At 38.5% G+C, this 18,893-nt stretch overlaps 1 protein-coding gene across 3 annotated transcripts in view; it reads left to right on the top strand.

Annotated features, from left to right (window-relative positions):
• The window catches only part of CFAP92 (cilia and flagella associated protein 92 (putative)), a 59,670-nt gene that overhangs the window by 11,753 nt on the left and 29,024 nt on the right, over window positions 1-18,893 (top strand). For all 3 annotated transcript variants that reach the window (XM_087954831.1, XM_087954832.1, XM_087954833.1), the window contains exons 5-9: window positions 152-359; window positions 941-1,066; window positions 4,102-4,213; window positions 16,203-16,372; window positions 18,160-18,333. In XM_087954831.1, coding sequence (XP_087810957.1) covers window positions 152-359; window positions 941-1,066; window positions 4,102-4,213; window positions 16,203-16,372; window positions 18,160-18,333 — 790 coding nt within the window. The remainder of the gene's footprint in view (window positions 1-151; window positions 360-940; window positions 1,067-4,101; window positions 4,214-16,202; window positions 16,373-18,159; window positions 18,334-18,893) is intronic.

The following is an 18,893-nucleotide window of genomic DNA, read 5'->3' as shown; positions in this document are numbered from 1 at the left end:
TTCAGCTGATGGTGAGAGGGGAGAAAACATATGTTTAATCCTTCACTGATTTGTCTTTCTAGTGCTCTGAAATCATATTTTTTAATTGTGACCAGGAAATTATTGTTGATAATGTATTATTTCAGTAGTATTATTTATGTTTTTTAAATAGGTAGTGAAACCATGGCTTGAAAATGACCAGATATGGATTTCATGGAACCACAGCATTGAAATTAATATTACCAATGAGTTTCTAATAAAGCTAAGGGAACACAGCATAAAATTAAGGTTATGGGATCTCAAGGAAAAGGTTTGTTCAAAAGCCAGGTTTTGTAAACTAAAGAGTAGCCTACCATTATCAGATCAAGGAGAATTTGAAGGTAAGCATATTTAAGACATCTCTACTCTTGAGTCAATCTCTGGTCATATAATACAATTAACATTTTTTATTTTAACCTTACTATAGTCTTTAGTTATATATCCCTATGGTAGAAACTTGATAAGTGTTATAGCTTTTAATGGATTTTTTTTAGTTGGAAAAGGTGCTATCAGACTTCTGATATTTTGCCACCACAAACACAGTTCTCCTATAGTGATAATTTTATAGTTACCTTATTAAAGTTAACTACATCTTGATCCAAATCAACGGAGGTAAAATCATCTCCGTCGACTATTATCCAGCTTTCTCTAAAGACTTCCTAAGAAAAGAAACTGAAAGATTTACAGAATGGTTATTTTTTTATTGACATTTCTGCCCTACATAGGGGAATTGTTAAAAGTATACAACAAGCATACAACAATATCTGTTTCCTGTTTGGTAAAGTCTTTGGATTGATATCACAAAGTTGTCAGCATAATTCCTGTTTATTTACCCATCTTATTTTCTCTTAATAATATAAGCACATAGTAAACAAATTGTTAGCTGTGAATGTAACTTTGTACTGTTTTTTTCCTATTCAAGGTAATGTCAAGAATATGGTTTTGTATCAGAGACAATTCTTAGAAAGTAATGAAGCCAAACCCAGTGTCACAAAGGTTAAACCAGTAGCACCCTTTGTGCGAAAACGGACAGCAGATGCTTTGTCAGGTATGAAACTCTGAACATAAGGTTCCATAAAAGTACTTGGATATATACAAAAACGATGAGATTCAACTGTTATCTTATTTCATGCTCTGCTGTTCCTGTGGTAACAGTCAATGTAAAATGCAGCAATTAATCGTTTGCCTGTTTTTCATTTCTCTCCTATATAAAATAATAATTCTTTTTCAATATGAGCACCATGTTACGATGAGATCTCATTAATTTCTAGAAGTTCTCAATTTGGGTACAATGCTTTAATGCAAAAGTTGTTTTTCAAACTTGTTTGTCATGTACTAATTACATGCTGTTGGGTTTTGTCTCTCCTCTTGTCCAAACATTATTCTGGCAAAGCTATCTAACTAAGCTTATAAATTTATGTGATTAGATGACATTGTAGGCTGTTCTTTTTAAAGTTCTTATATTGACTTCTTTAAGCCATTCCGATTTAAATTAATTCAAGTACTTCTCTGCCTGACACTTATTTTCAAATTCAGTATGTTGTGAAAAAGCAATTTGCCTTTTTTGTTCCCTTAAAATAAACTGATTAAGAGAACAGTTGATAAAATGTGTTTTATCTAAACAAATTTCAGCTTTTTAACTAGACAAGTGTATCCAGTTGCTGTTTGAAGAACATAGCTTTCGTTCAAGCCCTGACCTAATTTCTACTGGGTCTTTGCTTTTCTGCTTAATGTCGTATCCTCTATTTCCTGCTTAAAATTGTGCTATCATTTGGGTGTGATACATGAAACATGGATAAATACTACTTAAATTGATGAACTTCTTAGATATTACATTAAGTTAGAATTTTCCAATCACCCATTACAGTATATTCTACAGCTCCCATTTAAATTGGTCATAGAGCAAACACATTTGTAATGGTGGGTGAAATCCTGTATCATTTGAGCGGATTTTTTCTTCTCCTTTCCTCTGAAATTTGGAAATTTGAAAATCTCTGGAGCTGCAAGGAGAGGACATTCTTCCTTCCAAGATAGGCCAGCAAAACTAGGCTTTGTCCAAGTCCATGAACTTAGTGGACTCTATCCATGAAACCCTGTCACTGAATTTCAGCCAAAATCCCAAAATGTTTCTCAAGAAGACTAGACAAAAGGCCCACTATGAGGCAGGCTTCTGTTCCAAACCATAAAGAAACTGAAAGTTAAAAACAGCCCTTTGAATGACATCTGGAACTTTATTTTGGGTTCCAGTGCAGGCAGTCCCAAACAAAGTCCAGTGAAAATAGATCCTTAGCAACAATTTGCTTATGTTGCTTAGTTTCACTTAGCAACAATTTGCTTATGTTGCTTAGTTTCACTCAGCAGCCTTTCAGGAACCTTCTGTATGCCATGATCCCTATTCAAGAGTAGTGTCTACAGTAGTCCAGAAAAGAGGTGAATCAGCTGAATTTCGCTGATAGATTGTCAGCTTTTATTAGGTGTTTCCCAATGTTAATAATAACAGATAATCAGAATTGGAAGGGACCTTGTAGGTCATCTAGACCAACCCCTTCTGCCCAAGCGGGAGACTCTGCACCATTTCTGATAAATGGCAGTCCAATCTCTTCTTGAAAGTCTCAAGTGATTATGCTCCCACAACTTCCAATGGCAAGCTGTTCCATTGGTTAATTGTTCTCACTGACAGAAAGTTTCTCTTTATTTCCAGGTTAAATCTCTCCTTGTTCAGTTTCCATCCATTATTCCTTGTCTGGCCTACAGGCGCTTTAGAAAATAGCTTGATCCTTTCCTCTCTGTGGCAGCCCCTCAAATATTGGAAGACTGCTATCATGTCTCCCCTGGTCCTTCTCTTCACTAGACTAGCCATGCCCAGTTACTGTAACGGTTCTTCATATGTTTTAGTCTCCAGTCTCCTAATCATCCTGGTTGCTCTTCTTGGTACTTTTTCTAGAGTCTCAACATCTTTTTTATAATGTGTTGACCAAACTGGATGCAGTACTCTAGGTGTGGGCTTACTAAGGCTTTATAGAGTGGTATTAGTACCTCACTTGATCTCAATTGTATCCCTCTGTTAATGCAACTTAGGATTTTTGGCTGCTGCTGCACACAACTAGCTCATATTTTACTTGTTGTCCACTAAGACTCCAAGATCCCTCTCAAAGTTACTGTTTGGAGCCCATTTTATAGTTTGTTGAGGTGCTGTGTCTTTCGTTGTTGTTTTTTTTTTGCTCTTATTGTACTTTTTCACAAGACAAATCACAACTATTTACCCAGATGGGTCTATTAATTTATCACACTTATTAATTCAAGGGGACAAGTCTAGAATGATACACTAGTTCAATTATGGGACAGGGCTGTGCAGAATTTTGAATTTGAAGTGAAATTGCTTCAGAGCATACAGGAAATGCTATACAATTTTGTAGGCTAAAGTTTAATATATTAATCCTTTTTGTGATCCCATAGTTTTCTGGTGATTCCTCTGCCTTTTTTCTGGTACTTCTCTTTATGCACAGAAGCAAAAAATACAACTGGGAAAAATAGAATATCTGTAGTCTCACAAAACCTCATGGTACACAGAGAACTTCTAACACTTGGCTGTATTGTGACATTTTGGCTATTTTGAGGGCTTTTTAAAAAATAAAATGGAGGCTGCCGATTATCTTCTATTGGTATCATATATCTGATTATGCGTACAGATGCTGTGTTCCTGACTCTGATCTATTCCAAGCATTTATTCCAAGCAAGGAGTATAGTTTTAATTTTGGATTAATATTATACCATTTTGCACTACAAATTTCTTAGAAAGCCCTTCTCTTTGTGAGAAGATGGGTGGTGGCTGAGGAAAACTAGTCATTTCCATTTTTAGAGTGCCTGTAGTACAGGATCCATCTACATTTTTTCTATATTTAAAAAAACTCTGCTGCTCAATTATTGGTATTCAAATCTTAAACTTAACTTGGGAGAATATCCCATTCAACTTACTGAGATTTATTCATGAAAAGGCACAATTTGTATTGTGTTGTGTATGTTTAATAGTTTACTAATCAATCATCAGCCCCTAACAATATATTACTGGTCTTCCTACTTCAGCTGTGAGCAAGCGCATGGAAAATGGATCCAAGGCTAGTGATCAAAAATACTCTCGGAAATTTAGTTTTTCACAACCTCCTGCAAAACCTGATGAATTGACCCGTTCACTGAGGTAAGATTGCAGGATGTGCAAATATTATAATAACTTTGTGTAAATATTAGAATAAGATTGATTGTAACATAGATTGACTGTGCTTATTTCAATAACATTAAAAATAGCTCTTCTACTTCTGATGCAATGGACATGCTTCATTTTCAGTTAAGTGAAAGACGTGTCTTAGCATGACACTTTTTGTATTTCTGTAAACAAATAATATGAGCGTTGGTGACATGACTGCCTTTTTATCTATTCTCTGCTACTACTCAGTTTAATCTCTAAACCAAGAGGTGATTTCACTCTAAAGGTGAAATCTGTCTTTGATATCATACAGCAGATAGATCTGGGTGTTCCAACCAACTTTCAGTTTGGAAACCTTTTATATTCACAAACTACTGTATTTATTCAGCCTTATTTTCCCACCACACTGTAGAAACTTTGCTTTGGCTTGTTTCAGTGTCTTACTACTAGATGGAAGTTTAGACTCCATACACTGAAAGATACTATCACTGCAGTTAGAATGAACCAGGGACTCTATTGCATACATTTTCTGCTGTCCTTTCTACACCAATTTATGTGGAGACATGTATTTGCTGTCTAACAACATCTATTACAAGATTATGTATATGCACCTACATCTATACAGCAGTAATAAAACAAGATAAAGTTTCAGCAGTTTATGTATTATTTATGATACTTTTGCACTTCTCAGTTTTTCAAAGCAGGTGGTACTTGCTATAATTTGCTATAACTGCGAAAGGACTATTTCAATTCTTCCTTACATCTAACAACTTAGGTTCTTTGCTTTTTTTCTTTCTGGGTTCTACATTTAACTCTTTCAATGTTTACCTATTCCAGCCTCATCACCACCCTTACCCCCTTTAATGGATAATTTTCTGTATTCTAGACTTAAGACAAACAGTTTGCTTTGAGGTCATTTCTTCACCAAGAGCTCTCCTTGTGCCAATTAGCAGCCTGCTCTTTAAGATTATCCAGAAGCTTCAGCTAGTGCAGAATGCAGTGGTGTACACAGTTATTCTATTGTTCTCCAAGAATTGTATACATGGCACCTCTGCTCCACAAGCTGCATTGGTTTTCCGTGTGCTTGATGAGCCATAGTGGCTCAGTGGTTAGAATGCAGTACTGCAGGCTACTTCTGCTGACTGCTGACTTCCAGTAGTTTGGCAGTTTGAATCTCACATGCTCAGGGTTGACTTAGCCTTCCATCCTTCTGAGGATGGTAAAATGAGGATCCAAGTTGTTGGGAGCAATATGCTGACTTTGCAAACTGCTTAGAAAGGACTTAAAGAGGGCTGTAAAGCACTGTGAAGTGGTATATAAGTCTAAGTGCTATTGCTGTTGCTTCCAGATCCAATTCAAGCTGCTGGCTATTACCTTTAAAGTCATACATGGCATGGGACCAAGTTATTTCTGGTCTGCCTCTCCCAGTTATATTCACCCATTCCAGCCGAAATGGCATGTTATGAGTCCTATTAGCCAGGGAGTTTTATTGGGTGGGACCTAGGAGTAAATTGTTTTTCTGCTGTGGCTCCACACTTTGGGAAAGCCTTCCTCAAAGGTAAACACTAAGGGAAGCTCAGCCTATTTCATTGTATGCATGTTGTGCATTGACAATAAAGGTTTATTATGTATTATTAAGTCTGAGACCAACCCGGTTGGTCTTCCAGAAGACCCTCAAAAAATGGTTTTGTTAACTGGCCTGAATCCCATGATAGGCAGGAACCTGCTAAAAGTTTCAGATGCTTTTTTTTCTATTTTGGTTGTTTTCATCTTTTAAATATAGTTTTGGTTGTATTTTTGATTGGTTTCTATCTATTTGGATTGTTTTATTGTCTACGCCACCCAAAGTCCTTATGTGAGATGAGCAGCTATATAAATATAATTAATTGTGACATTTTCTCTCAGTTTGTTGTCTGCTGTCCTGAAAAGCCACTCATCTCCATGCAAAAAGTTGTAGATAGATGGGATTTTGCATTTATTTGGCACTTGTTGACTTCGTATTTATTTATTGTTTTTTTTAAATTTGCACACTGGTCCGATAATGGATAGATTGCATAATTATTAAAACAAAAATAAACAATATAAAGATTACAATTAAAAAAATATTAATAAAGCAGCCCAGATGTAATATCGGGATTCAGGGGAAGTCATGGCAGTGTAAAGACATCTGTATGAAAGTAGAGTCAATTTAACAGCAGCTAGAATTGTATTTGCTAAGAATTGGAAAAACGAAAAAATACCTATGCAGGAGGAAATTATTAAGAAAATCATGGACTGTGCCAAAATGAGTAAATTGACATTTGAAATTAGAGAACAAGAAGATAAATAATTTTATATGATATGGGATTTATTTTATCAATGGTTAGATAAAAAGACATGGTAAAGAAATAGATTAGCAAGCTTCACAATAAAAGTTAATAGATTGATATAGAATACAATATAAAATATATAACCATTGGATTAATGTATAAGATTAAACCATAATGAAATTTAGAATATCTCGTGTAGAATGATGGAAAAATAGTTTAGTCAAATGAATGATTAATAATTGATATTACATAAGCACAAGTTAGATTGGTAAAGTGAGAATTTATACAACTTGTGAGTAATGGTAAAAAAAAAGGATAGCACAAAAGATTGTAACCAACTGACACACTGTATGTATATAATTGAAAGTTTTATGCTTTTATGTTTTATGCTTTTATGTTTTGTCTGTATGTTTGCTGTAAAAAAAACTTTACAAAAAGAAAAGAAAGTGGAGTCAATGACTGTGGCAAAGACCAAAGTAATTTACTAAAGTAGTGGCCAGGGTACACTAGTTCTTTAGAACCTGTCTGGATAAGAGGAGGGACAATCTCCCATATGTCCTTTGGAGGGCTGCTCCTTGTGAGAAGACCGCAGGGCAGGGGTCTTTCCCAGCTTTGAGCAGACGTGGGCTGCTATGGGTTCGCCTGGGTTCGGGCAGACAAGTTGCTAACGTTGTGGTTGGTTCAGCAACCCAAATCCTACCCTGGCTGGCCCCGTCCATGTTCTGACCCAAACCTGGTTCCAAGAGAGCAAACACAAGACAAAGGCAGCAGCACAACCTTTCAATGTTTCATCTATGAATCCTGTTTCTTCACAGATAAAAGGCTGCTTCCAACTAATTAGCTCCTACAAGAAAGAGTCTTGCCAGGATTTTGCAAGGCTGCCAAAAACAACAGATAAGAAATATTTTACAACACAAGAGTCTTCAAATACCAACTTAAGATACTGCAATGTCCATGAGGCTGGAGTTTCAAAACGTTTTTGCCTCCTGCAAAGAACGTTCACTTCCCAGCTGGCTTTTATCTTCTTGAAGGAGGGGCCATTACCTTGCAGCCTTACTCCTGAGTCGCCTATGCTATTGCAGCTGCTTTTTCCTATGAGCAATCCTGCGCGCACACATACTTGGCACAGGCTCCTCGGGAACCTCTTCATCGCTGCTGGCAATTTTTCCCTTCCAAGAGGCTTGAGGAAATGCCACCCCCCATGGTGCAGGAGGCTGACTAGGCCACCCCCACCATGGCCACCCAGCAACTGGGCAGAGAACCCATTGCTGAAACTTTTGAAGCTCAACCCTGGATTTCAGCACTTTCAACCACAAGGGGAATTTTGCAAGCCTCACTTTTTAATCACTTTTGGAAATTTCCTATTAGCTATTTTATCCGAGTGTAGGTTGTTAGGGAGAATGTGTTCTGGTATTATCTGTTTTATTGTATTTTTTGAATTGTGTGTAAATGTATCTATTTGCCTGAATGCCAAGCTTCCAGGAATTCCTTCGTGTTTTTTGAATATAACTTGGTCTAGGATGGTCACGTTTCTCAGTTAAAATTAATATTGTGACATTGAGTGTTTATCGTGTCTTCTGATTGATTAATGTTCATGGATGTGCTCTGCTAGTCTTCTGCACGTTCGGCTGTTATATAATGGCTGTTAAGAATCCTTATACTTATATTGTAGATGATTTCTTTCTTTTTCTTGTGCTACTGCATCCTTTGGTTTACTTAAGATGTTTTGAAGGGCTTTCGTTGTAATAATCTGCTGGATGTTTCTGAGATGTTTTTGATGTATGGCAGTATTGTTTTCATAGCTTTCATATATAAAATCAATAAAATTTGGCAAACACAGAACACAATAAATAAAAAGTCTGTAAGCTAAAACAGAAAGAACAGCAGCTTCTACAGACGCTTGAAATAGCTGTTTTTCTGAGATTGAGGGAAAGATGTTACATCATTTCACATTTAGATCATCAGATTATACTTCTCATTTTGAAATGCAAAAGATTGGGGGATCTTGAACTCAAGGTGCTAAAATTATTTTGTGTGGGATTTTTTAAGAAAATAATGCTGAGGCTTGTTGCCGTTTTAAGATTTGATTTAGTACATTTCTTATTTTAAATATAGCTTAATTTCTTACTTTGTAGATCAAATACATGTTTCTTCGTCACATATTTGCATTTTTCCTAATGTATTTTTTTTTCATTTTTCCGCCAGCAGGATAACAATCCATTCCCACATGTTAACAGTTAATGATAACTATAATCAATGTATTACAATCCTATAATCCCTTTTTTGTAGATATGTTACAAGCTAATGTTGCCAAGGAGATAAATTTAAAACATTCCTGGTAAATTGGATGATGTGGGTTTGACATTTCTGAAAATCTGACAGTAATAAGATTTGTTGCCAAAGGAAACAGCTTTTTTTATCACACTTGCATTGCAAATAATACTATGCCAGTCAGTGTAGAAATGTGCCTTCATTGCTGCAAACAAATTTTCTTCTAGTTATTCTGAGCTGAGTGCTGAAAACTAACTCCTGCTTAAAATAATTCAATAGCTGATGAGCTATTAAAGATGTTCTTGAAGTGTCAGAGACTCTTACCTATTTCATTATTAGCCCTTATCAAATGACTGGTGTAGATAGAAATCAGAGGAGGGTTAGTGGAAATGGATTTAACCTGTCATATGTATTTATACCTCACATCTATAAAATGGAGTATGCATTCCAAGTATGGTTATTTTTTTGGGGTGGTCTCTTTTAGAATGAGGAAACCAGAAGTCATTGCCTCCTGCTTTCTTAACCATTAAACTAAACTGGCATGTTGATAGAAGCTGTTCATTTACCAGTGCTTTCAAATGTGTGACAAGCTCTCTAACTCTTACTGCTAGAAATTCTTCATTGTCTAGTTGATTAGGCTATACTCCCAAATGTTCTGTTCTGGAGCTTCTCCTGAGAGTCATAGTCATGCAGAGATTTGGAGTGGCTGTTTCTGGTAGAGTAAGGGAGATAACCTTGACAGAGATATGCATGATTCTGTTACTATTTATAAATAGTAGTCTTAGCTTGATATTGAATTGATTTATTGGTTTGCTTTACATAGTGGGGTTTTGACATCAGTCTTATGTCAGTAGCAATCAATACCATCACTATGACCCCAATTCTCATGTGAATTAAAGAAGTGTTGTGGCTCCGGGTCTGGATTCTGCTCCTGTGGCTGATATGAGTTCAAGTGAGGAGGACATGGCAGAAAAATATGAGCCGGCATGGCTCAGTGATTGGAATAGGAACCAGGATGAGGAGATGGATGTAACAAAGGAAGACAGACCTGAAGTATTAGAATTGTCAGGACCTTTGACCTCCTCTGGTTCTTTATCTGATCAGCAGCCGGGAATGGCTGACAGGGAAGGCATGAGAGAGTCTTCTAGTGGAGATGAGAATTTGGAAAACTTGTGGTTAAACGTAAGGAACAGAAGAAGATTAAGGAGGCAAACCCAGTTAGAAAGAAGGCGGAGAGCGAGCCAATAATTAGGGAAATTAGCACCTTGCCTAAGTGAATAAAAGGACACAGCTGGGCTGGTAGAATTCGCCAGAAGCAAAGTGACTAATTGAGAGCGAAGACGTTACAGCAGAAGCTCTGAGGCTTGAGATTTATTGCCACGACAGGTTTGCCGGACAGAGTAAAGATTTATGCTGTGGATTGGGATTTATGCCAGCCGTTATCTTGTGGAACTTTGTTTTGTTTGAATTACTTCTGAGACGGCTGCTTTTGTTTTGCTCGCTTGAATTTGAAGGGGAGTCATAACATTTTTGCTTCTGGCCTCACAAACCATCTTTAACTCAAGATGGATCCAAACCAACTGCAGCATTTGGTAGAGCAGCAACAACAACAGATAAATCAATTACTTCAAAGCAATGCGACTCTCCAAAATCAGGTAACACAACTGGTAAATCATATTTCCAGTTTGCAAAGCCCTGCTGCTGCTCCCCCGGCCCCTCCCTTGAGGAAAAGCCCGGTATCCATGCCGGAGAAATTTTCAGGGCAAACGGACATGTTCCCGGCATTTATGGGTCAGTGCCAATTGTTTATATCTCTGAGGCCTGAAGACTTCCCAAACGACCGGGCTAAAGTAGGATTTATGATTAGTCTATTAACTGGGCAGGCTGCCAAATGGGCTACTCCCTTGTTAGTTCAAGATAGCCCGTTGTTGGACAATTTCCAGGGTTTTCTCCAATAAATGAGAGTTATGTTCGAAAACCCAATTAAAATACAAACTGTGGATAGACGGTTACGGGACATTTATCAGGGGAAACGTCCTCTGCAGGAATACATTGCAGAATTTCGTTTGCTGTGTATGGACTCTAATTGGAACAAACCGGCTCATGGCTGCATTCCAGGAAGGCTTGTCTGATACCATCAAGGATGAGCTAGTCCATGCAGAGCGGGCTTCAACTCTGGATGCATTGGTAATCCAGTGCTTACATATTGAAGCTCGTTTACAGCAACGTGGAAGCAAACGGCCCGTGGTGGAACCACCTTCTTTTTCTCATGCACAAACCACGTCACCGAGAGTTATGCAAACCACGATTAAGGCTGAGGAGCCGATGGAGTTAGGCGCACTCCGCCCTCGCTTAACGGCGCGAGAACGTTCGAGAAGGTTCCAGGAAGGCTTGTGCCTTTATTGTGGGGGTCCAGGACATTTTGCAAATTCCTGCACTCGGAGAGGGACTCGCAGACCTGTGCCCGAAACCACTCCTGGCCCGTCGGGAAACGGGGTAGGCCCGACCTCGGGGAAACCCTAGGTCGGGCACATCCTACACCCCCACCCCAAATTGCTGAAGTAAATCCTGGCCCTCCTCGGCATTTACTTTTGGACACTCGTATCTTTTTGCAGTCCCAGAAGGAGGGAATTCCCGCCGTTGCGCTGGTGGATTCAGGGGCTACAACCAGCTTTATGGACTGTGCTTTTGTCAAACATTTTGAAATTCCTTTGATTCCTGTGAATCCACCCATTAAGGTGGAAACCGTAGATGGGCGTGAACTCAAGTCGGGACCCATTCGTTTCGCCACTCAGCCAGTGCGTATGCTTATTAGGGATCATGAGGAGGCGATAAGTTTTTATATCACCTCGAACCTCCATCTCCCTTTGGTTCTCGGAGAGTCCTGGTTGCGTTTGCATGATCCGTTGGTGGCTTGGGCGCAGAACGCCATTTCTTTTCCAAGCCTACAATGTGTGGACCACCTGAGGCATGTCTGCGCTGGCCAAGATATCGCCGCTCCTGCTGTCTCAATTCCTTTGGAGCTGTCGGACTTCTCCGATGTTTTCAGTGAACAGGAGGCAGACCAATTACCACCACATCGTGCTTATGATTGTCCCGTGGACCTGATACCGGATGCTCCATTGCCAAAGGGGCGGTTATACTCCATGTCAGAGCCCGAGTTGGTTGCGCTCTGAGAGTTTTTAGATAAAAACTTAGCTCGGGGATTTATTCGACCCTCGTCGTCCCCTCTTTCGGCTCACATTCTTTTTGTTAAAAAGAAGTCGGGAGAACTTCGTCTCTGCTGTGATTATCAACGATTAAACGCTATCACAGTGAGGAATAGCTATCCCTTGCCGCTCATTCCGGAATTGATGGAGCGGTTGTGGGAGGCTACAATCTTCACTAAACTCGATCTGCGTGGGGCCTACAACCTGGTTCGGATGCGCAAGGGGGACGAGTGGAAGATGGCGTTTGGCACTCGTTATGGTCATTTCGAGTACACCGTCATGCCATTTGGTCTGACCAACACTCCAGCTGTATTCCAGCATTTGATGAACGACATTTTCCGGGACATGCTGGATAGGTTTGTCGTGGTGTATCTGGACGGCATTTTGATTTACTCTCGGTCCAGAGATCACCACCTTCAGCAGGTTCGTCAAGTGCTTCAGCGTCTTCGGGAGCATAAACTCTACGCGAAACGGAGAAGTGTTTCTTTTTTCAGTCATCGATAGAGTTTTTAGGGCACATCATTTCTCCCGAGGGCATTGCTATGGACCCTAAAAAGGTTGAGGCCTTGTGTAGTTGGGAAGCCCCTCGTCGAGTCAAGGACGTACAACGTCTTTTGGGATTCGCCAACTACTATCGGACTTTTATCCCGAAGTATCACACAAGTCTTTTGTGCATTCTTTCTCTTGTTTGGACTTAAGCCACATTTTCGCCCCTTGTAGGTTTGTTAAATGATTTGGCAGGTCATGTTCCTTACTTTCTACAATTTCACAACCCTCTTAAGTGTTTTCAGCATTCACACACATATCTAATAGATTTCACAAGTCTGCTGTGCTGAGTGTGAGCTTATAGAAGTTGTTTTTATATAGAGGAAAGAGATCAGAAAAAGAGAGAAGGCTGGTCTACACATTTCTCTTCCCAGATTATGTTCATGAGAATAATCTGAGCTGGTCTGTCTTGCATTAACCTCCTCAAGGTAATTATTAGGTTATAGGATTTGTTTTGTCATACCTGGAGAAAAACATGGATTTCCAGAAATAATCTTTTAAAGCAGCAGATTGTTTTTTTTCTTCAATGTTTATAGAAAAGCCAAAGAGCAATTAACAGCAAAAAATTGTATTTTATGTCAAATTTTTAGCAAAAGCAAAAATATTTAAATATTACAAATTGAAGAGAAATAAGAAGAAAAATATTTGATATTTCAAGGCATTAAAAATGCAGTGGGACAATAGAATGTCTCTGTTTTTATGATAAGCAAACTCTTTATTTGTCATGAATATACAAATCATTCAGTTGATAAAAAAACAAATTAAATGATAGAGAATCTTATTTTTTGATCTTTCCTTTCCACCACTATAGAACTAGCTTGAAGGCTGAGCATTACAACTGTTATTGAGCCAGCCTATAGCATCTGGTTTGCACATGTATTTCCAGGAATATATACCTTGCTAGCATTCAGCCTAAGAACACCTGAGGTGAGCTTGGCAGGTGTGGAAGATGCAGAGTAGTCAGGTCTCTCATCCTTTTTCCTTGGGTTCCAGCAATAATCTTAATGGGGTGGTAACACATAGAGTGCTGTGTCCCATTGCCTGCAATTAATAGATGACAGTGGTCATCCTTTGCCTGCAATACATGACAATGTGTTTCCAAATAACCACAAAGTTCATCAGTTCTATGTCTGAATCTGAACACTTGACTATTTTTGTTACTATTGAATTCATTTTCAATTACTAATATAAATGAAGCCATCAGTGGCCTATTTTTTTCCTATTCACATCGATCATTACATGCAGATAATGAGATACAGGCAACTTAAGCATACCATTTCTATTCTGACAAGATTAATTGCATTCACTTTTTAGATTGTTCTGTTTTTATTTTAAGAAATGAAACGGCTGTTTAACTTCAAGAAATTAGATTTTGATTTCTAAAATTGGGATTGAGAGTGGGGATTCTCTTCAGTTTTTTCCTACCATTTATGTTTGGGCCCTTTTGACCCACTCAGATTCACACAACTGCTTTCTCACCACCACAACTGTCCATAATGCTGTTGGCTTAAGCAGAATAACAGTTTAAAAGGACTGTGGGTGTCTTCTGTTCTAACTCCTTTCTCTGGCAAGAAATCCTATACCAGAGGTCTCCAACCTTGGCAACTTTAAGACTTGTGGACTTCAACTCCCAGAAGTCCTCAGCCAGCACTGAGGAGTTGAAATCCACAAGTCTTAAAGTTGCCAAGGTTGGAGACTCCTGCGCTATACCATTTCAGACAAATTGTTGCTAACCACCTCAACTTTGCTGTGTTCGCGTTTTATGACAAAGAAAGCTGGCGAAGGAGGAAGATTTAGAATGGCTTCTAGAATTATTTCTGGTCTCTTGAAAATAGCTCTGATTAGGAGGGGAAGCAGAATGGGGCTTAGAAGGAAGAGCAAGTGAAATGCTGTGCTGTGGCCTGTTTACAGTACCTCTCTCATATGGCTGCATGGGGAGAATTTTTTCAGGATTTTTTCCTCACAGCCTCTAGCCTAGCCAGATTAAGTCCATTTTCAACACAACTTTCCCTTTTGTTCTCTCCCCATGCCATATTTTATCCAACTGTAATTGGTTTTCAAAGCATTTTCCTGTTGAAGGACAGATGGGCAGACAGAGAGAAACTTGGATCTCTTCCTATCATTTCTTTCCAACATTCCCTTGGCTGGGAAAGAATTGTTAGGAATAACATAGGTTACCTAACGTAGTTTGGGTAAAATAATATATATAAACTATGATAGTGAATTTAAGTGTGTGTCACTTTAATTGCAAAGCATGTAATTTTGGGTGCGGCTGTAAATCGCCATAAGAGGGAGCAAGAGAACTTGATTGATTGCTGGCTTACTGGATTGCTTGCTGACGATGATGGATTGTTAACTGCGTGTTCTTTGCTGTTGCTGAAGGAAGAAAAGAGGTTTGACTTCTTCATATCTCTACTGTGAAGAGATATATTACTGGACTGATATTTGTAAGTTAACTGACCTCTTTTTCGACACTGGACTTTGCAACTGATTAATCCCCGGACGGACTGAACTAGTGTATGATATATGGACTGTTTGACTATGCTAAAACAATTACTGGAATAAACTATTTAACTAGCACAGTGTATCTTTTACTGAGTGTAAGCTACAAAAACGTTTGTCTCACATATTTGCCTGCCTGCCTGCCTGCCTGACTGCCGTGCAGGTTCTGCTAGGGTGTATATCCCTAACAAGAATAAAGCAAGCCATAAGTACAGTAGAGAAGGATGGGAGAGGACTTGAAGTGACAGGGGAGTCCCAGGGATAGGTAGGGAGGATGGATTAGGTAATAATTCCTACCAGAACTACGTGCCTTGCCCTGCATTCTGGAGCAGGTACTGCAAACATGTTCTCATGTGTTTTCTTGGGATTAAAAACTGAGCTGATTTTCATTGGCTCAGCTTTCGCTGAGTTCTCAAAGTAACACAATATTGTTAGGAACATGCAGGATGGTGCAGCCCTTGTGTGACAACCTTCCCATATGGCCTTATACAAGCAGTTGGACATTCATCAACTCTTGGCGTAAGTTTAGCAAATATTTATTTCACAAGTGGGGTTTCTAAAAAAACTAATAGGCTGTCCTGCAGGTTCTGCTGTGGGTTTTGCAAGAGCTGCAAGTCTTGACAATGTTTGGGGAGAGAGAAAAGCATATCAGTTAAAGCTCTGAGCAAGTTAGATCCTACAGAGAAAAATTATAAAATAGTTATACCAGTTCCATTCCATTCCATTTCTACTTTCTACTTTGTGGTTCTACTGTTGCTCTCTTCTTACTCTGTCCCATAAATGTTAAAGGCTCCCATGTATGTGTCTCTTATAAAATCTAGATCTAACGCACAAGAACTAAAACCAAGAGTTGCAAGTGAGATTCTATTCTCCACAGCCACCAATGGACCCAGCAGCCACAGAGGCACAGAATGCCATGTTTAGATGAGAGGTGATGGGGCTGTTGGGGGCATTTCAGTTTCCATAGTCAAGAAAATGGATAGATCTTAGAGAAAATTCAGAATGCCATCTGCATTATATCCCTTTTATTTCTACTTTATCTAAGTGGAACTGTTAATTGGTGTGTTTTCCAGCAGCAGCAATATAGATAATATATAATATTTTCCTTTGGATAACACGAGCTTTATTCCTTCTTTTCCTTTTAAGTACAGTCAGTTTTAATGGGAGCATAGAATCTTCTTTTAAAGAAAAAACCATTCAGGACTTTAAAGTTATAAAACAGAAACACCGTACGTCCCTGTCTCGTAAACACTCAGCATTAACAAAAACTGATGGGAGCAAATCACCTTCAGACAGAAAGGAAAGAGCGTCTACAGGTGAGTGTGTCACAGAGATTCATGCAACTCTGTACATTTTCTAGGCAACAAATGCCATTGGAAGTTTTTTTCTTTCCAGATGAATATATTTACGATTGCAATTTTAAATGACACAGAAATCTATTCAAGGTAATATATTAGCAAGATAATAGTGAATGTTAACCAGTATTAAATGACAAATTTGTAGGTGATATGTGGAAGGCAAGTAATTTAATATACAGGTAATCCTTAATTTAGGACTGCAGTTGAGCCTAAAATTTCTCTTGCTAACCAATTCAGTTATTAAATGAGTTTCGCCCCATTTTACGATCTTTCCTGCCACAGTTGGTTAAATAAATCACTGCAGGTATTAAGTTAATAACAATGGTTGTTAAGTGAATCTGGCTTCCCCATTGACTTTTCTTGTTAGAAGGTTGCAAAAGTGATCATGTGACCCTGGCAACCGTCATAAATATGAGTCAGTTACCAAGCATCTGAATTTTGATCTCATGGATGTAGGAACGGTCGTAAGTGTGAAAAATGGTCATAAGTTACTTCTTTCAATGCCCTTGTAACTGCTAATGGCCACTAAATGAATAGTCGAAGACTACCTATGCAGTGTATTGACAAACCAACATTGCTGACTTTACTCAGAGAAACATGGTGGGTAAATTTTCCAAAATATATATTTGGGGTCAGGGTTAGAATCCTTTAGTTTGATTTTCTTTCACTTAAGGATCTGAGCTCTACAGAGCCATAAAATATCTCCACCACTTTTATCTCCACCTCCACTAAATGCATTACATGCGACTCATTCAAAAGTTCGATTCTGTTTACACCATGTGAGATTGATCTCCCAAAGGCATGTGGGCTAGTGTCCTAAGTCACATTTTTAGGAAAAAGATACCAGGTAAGGATATCTCCTTGAGTTAGTGGCTGCAGCCCTTCACAAAACTACTACATCAAAGCAGGACGTAAACTGGAATGTGTAATACTTCTCAGTTCAGTTTCCTGATGTATTTCAACTTTTTGAAACATTTCTTTATTCTGGAATTGCTTACCGTTCTGTAAATAGTTGAAATTCTATTGCTTAATCTACTCAAGTGTACTGCTTGGTTGAGAGCACATTTCTGCATCCTTCAGTATGGGTAGCAAATAGCTATCAAGAGTTTCATGAAGTAAATTCTGCGATGCTCTGTTTTTTTAAGCACTGAAAACAATCCAATCTGGCTCAGTCAACTGAAAACAATATTTGACAAGGTTAGATTAAGATAAAATCTGAATTAAGAATGAGCAAATGAAAAATAAGGAAAACCAATGTATTGTACTCCCACGTGTCCAGAATTCCTTATAATCGAGCTGTAATACTCAACAATAACTTTACAGTTTTGCAGTATTGTGCCATAGATAATGGATGAATGAACTGCTGCTCAGAATTTATTAAGACACATCAAGGACTTCCTGATTTCATTCTGTATGCACCATTTTTAGCATACCTGCAGGGCTGCATATATATACATATGTCCATCATGTTCTTTCCTTTCAAGACATGCAGCATTATGCAGAGCTGAGAAGAGAAGTAAGACATAGGGAGGCAGTGTGTCAAGGAAGATTCTCGGTCATCCAGGTAGTGTGGTCAGGAAATTGAATGATGGCAACTGGACTCAAACCCAAAAGAAAAGTCCAGTTGTCACGATTGAACTTCCCGTTTGTGAGGCAATGAAATTGAAGCTCAATATAATAATCACCTTTCTGTCTTTACAAATCAATTTTATCCAAATTATAAATTAATTTCTATAATTTTCCAGCTTTTCTTCACTCAGAGAAGCGGAGACCATCACAGAAAAGTAATATTTTAAGTGAGAAGAAATCAAAACAAGCCGCTCAGAGAACAGCTGATAAAGAAGCAGCTGCCCTGGCAGCCCAGGCAAGGAAGTTTGGAATAGCTGCTTTGCAGCTGGACCTTATCCCTCTTCTAGCAGGTATTTTCCTCAGAGATGGGTGACAGGGAAAATGGGAATACGATGAAGGAATATCAGGGAGGGAGATAAATACTTGCAGGATGATGGGCATAGCATTGTGATCCAAGCCCACCCTCCTGTACATATCAGGGACAAAAAAAGTGCCAGGGCTTGAGTTGCATGACCTATCCCTGCACCTGGTGCAGATACAGATTAACTGAATTGGAAGGGATGTTGCAGGTCATCTAGTCCAACCCCCCACCAAGCAGACCCTACACCATATTTGACAGGTGGCAGTCCAGCCTCTCCTTGAAAGCCTCCAATGATGGACCTCCCGCAACTTCTTTTTTTTTTTAAACAAATTTAATTTTCAAAGACAATACACAAACAAAACATAAAATGTAAGAACATAAAACATCTTTTAACAAAGCAAATAAAACATCTTATTTAAATACAGCATAGTTCCAAATTATCACATTTCCATACAAACACAATTTAATATGCACCTTATGTATTCAACTTCATATCTTATTACTCTTTTTCCAACTTCTCACTATTTTTCCCTTTACTTCTATTCAATT

This window comes from Notechis scutatus, chromosome 2 (genome assembly GCF_049901735.1).
Source record: "Notechis scutatus isolate UNSWTSFEM ecotype Mainland chromosome 2, rNotScu1.2, whole genome shotgun sequence".
Lineage (NCBI taxonomy): Eukaryota > Metazoa > Chordata > Lepidosauria > Squamata > Elapidae > Notechis > Notechis scutatus.
Note: the sequence above shows the minus strand (reverse complement) of the source record. Positions and strands in the feature narration are given on the sequence as shown.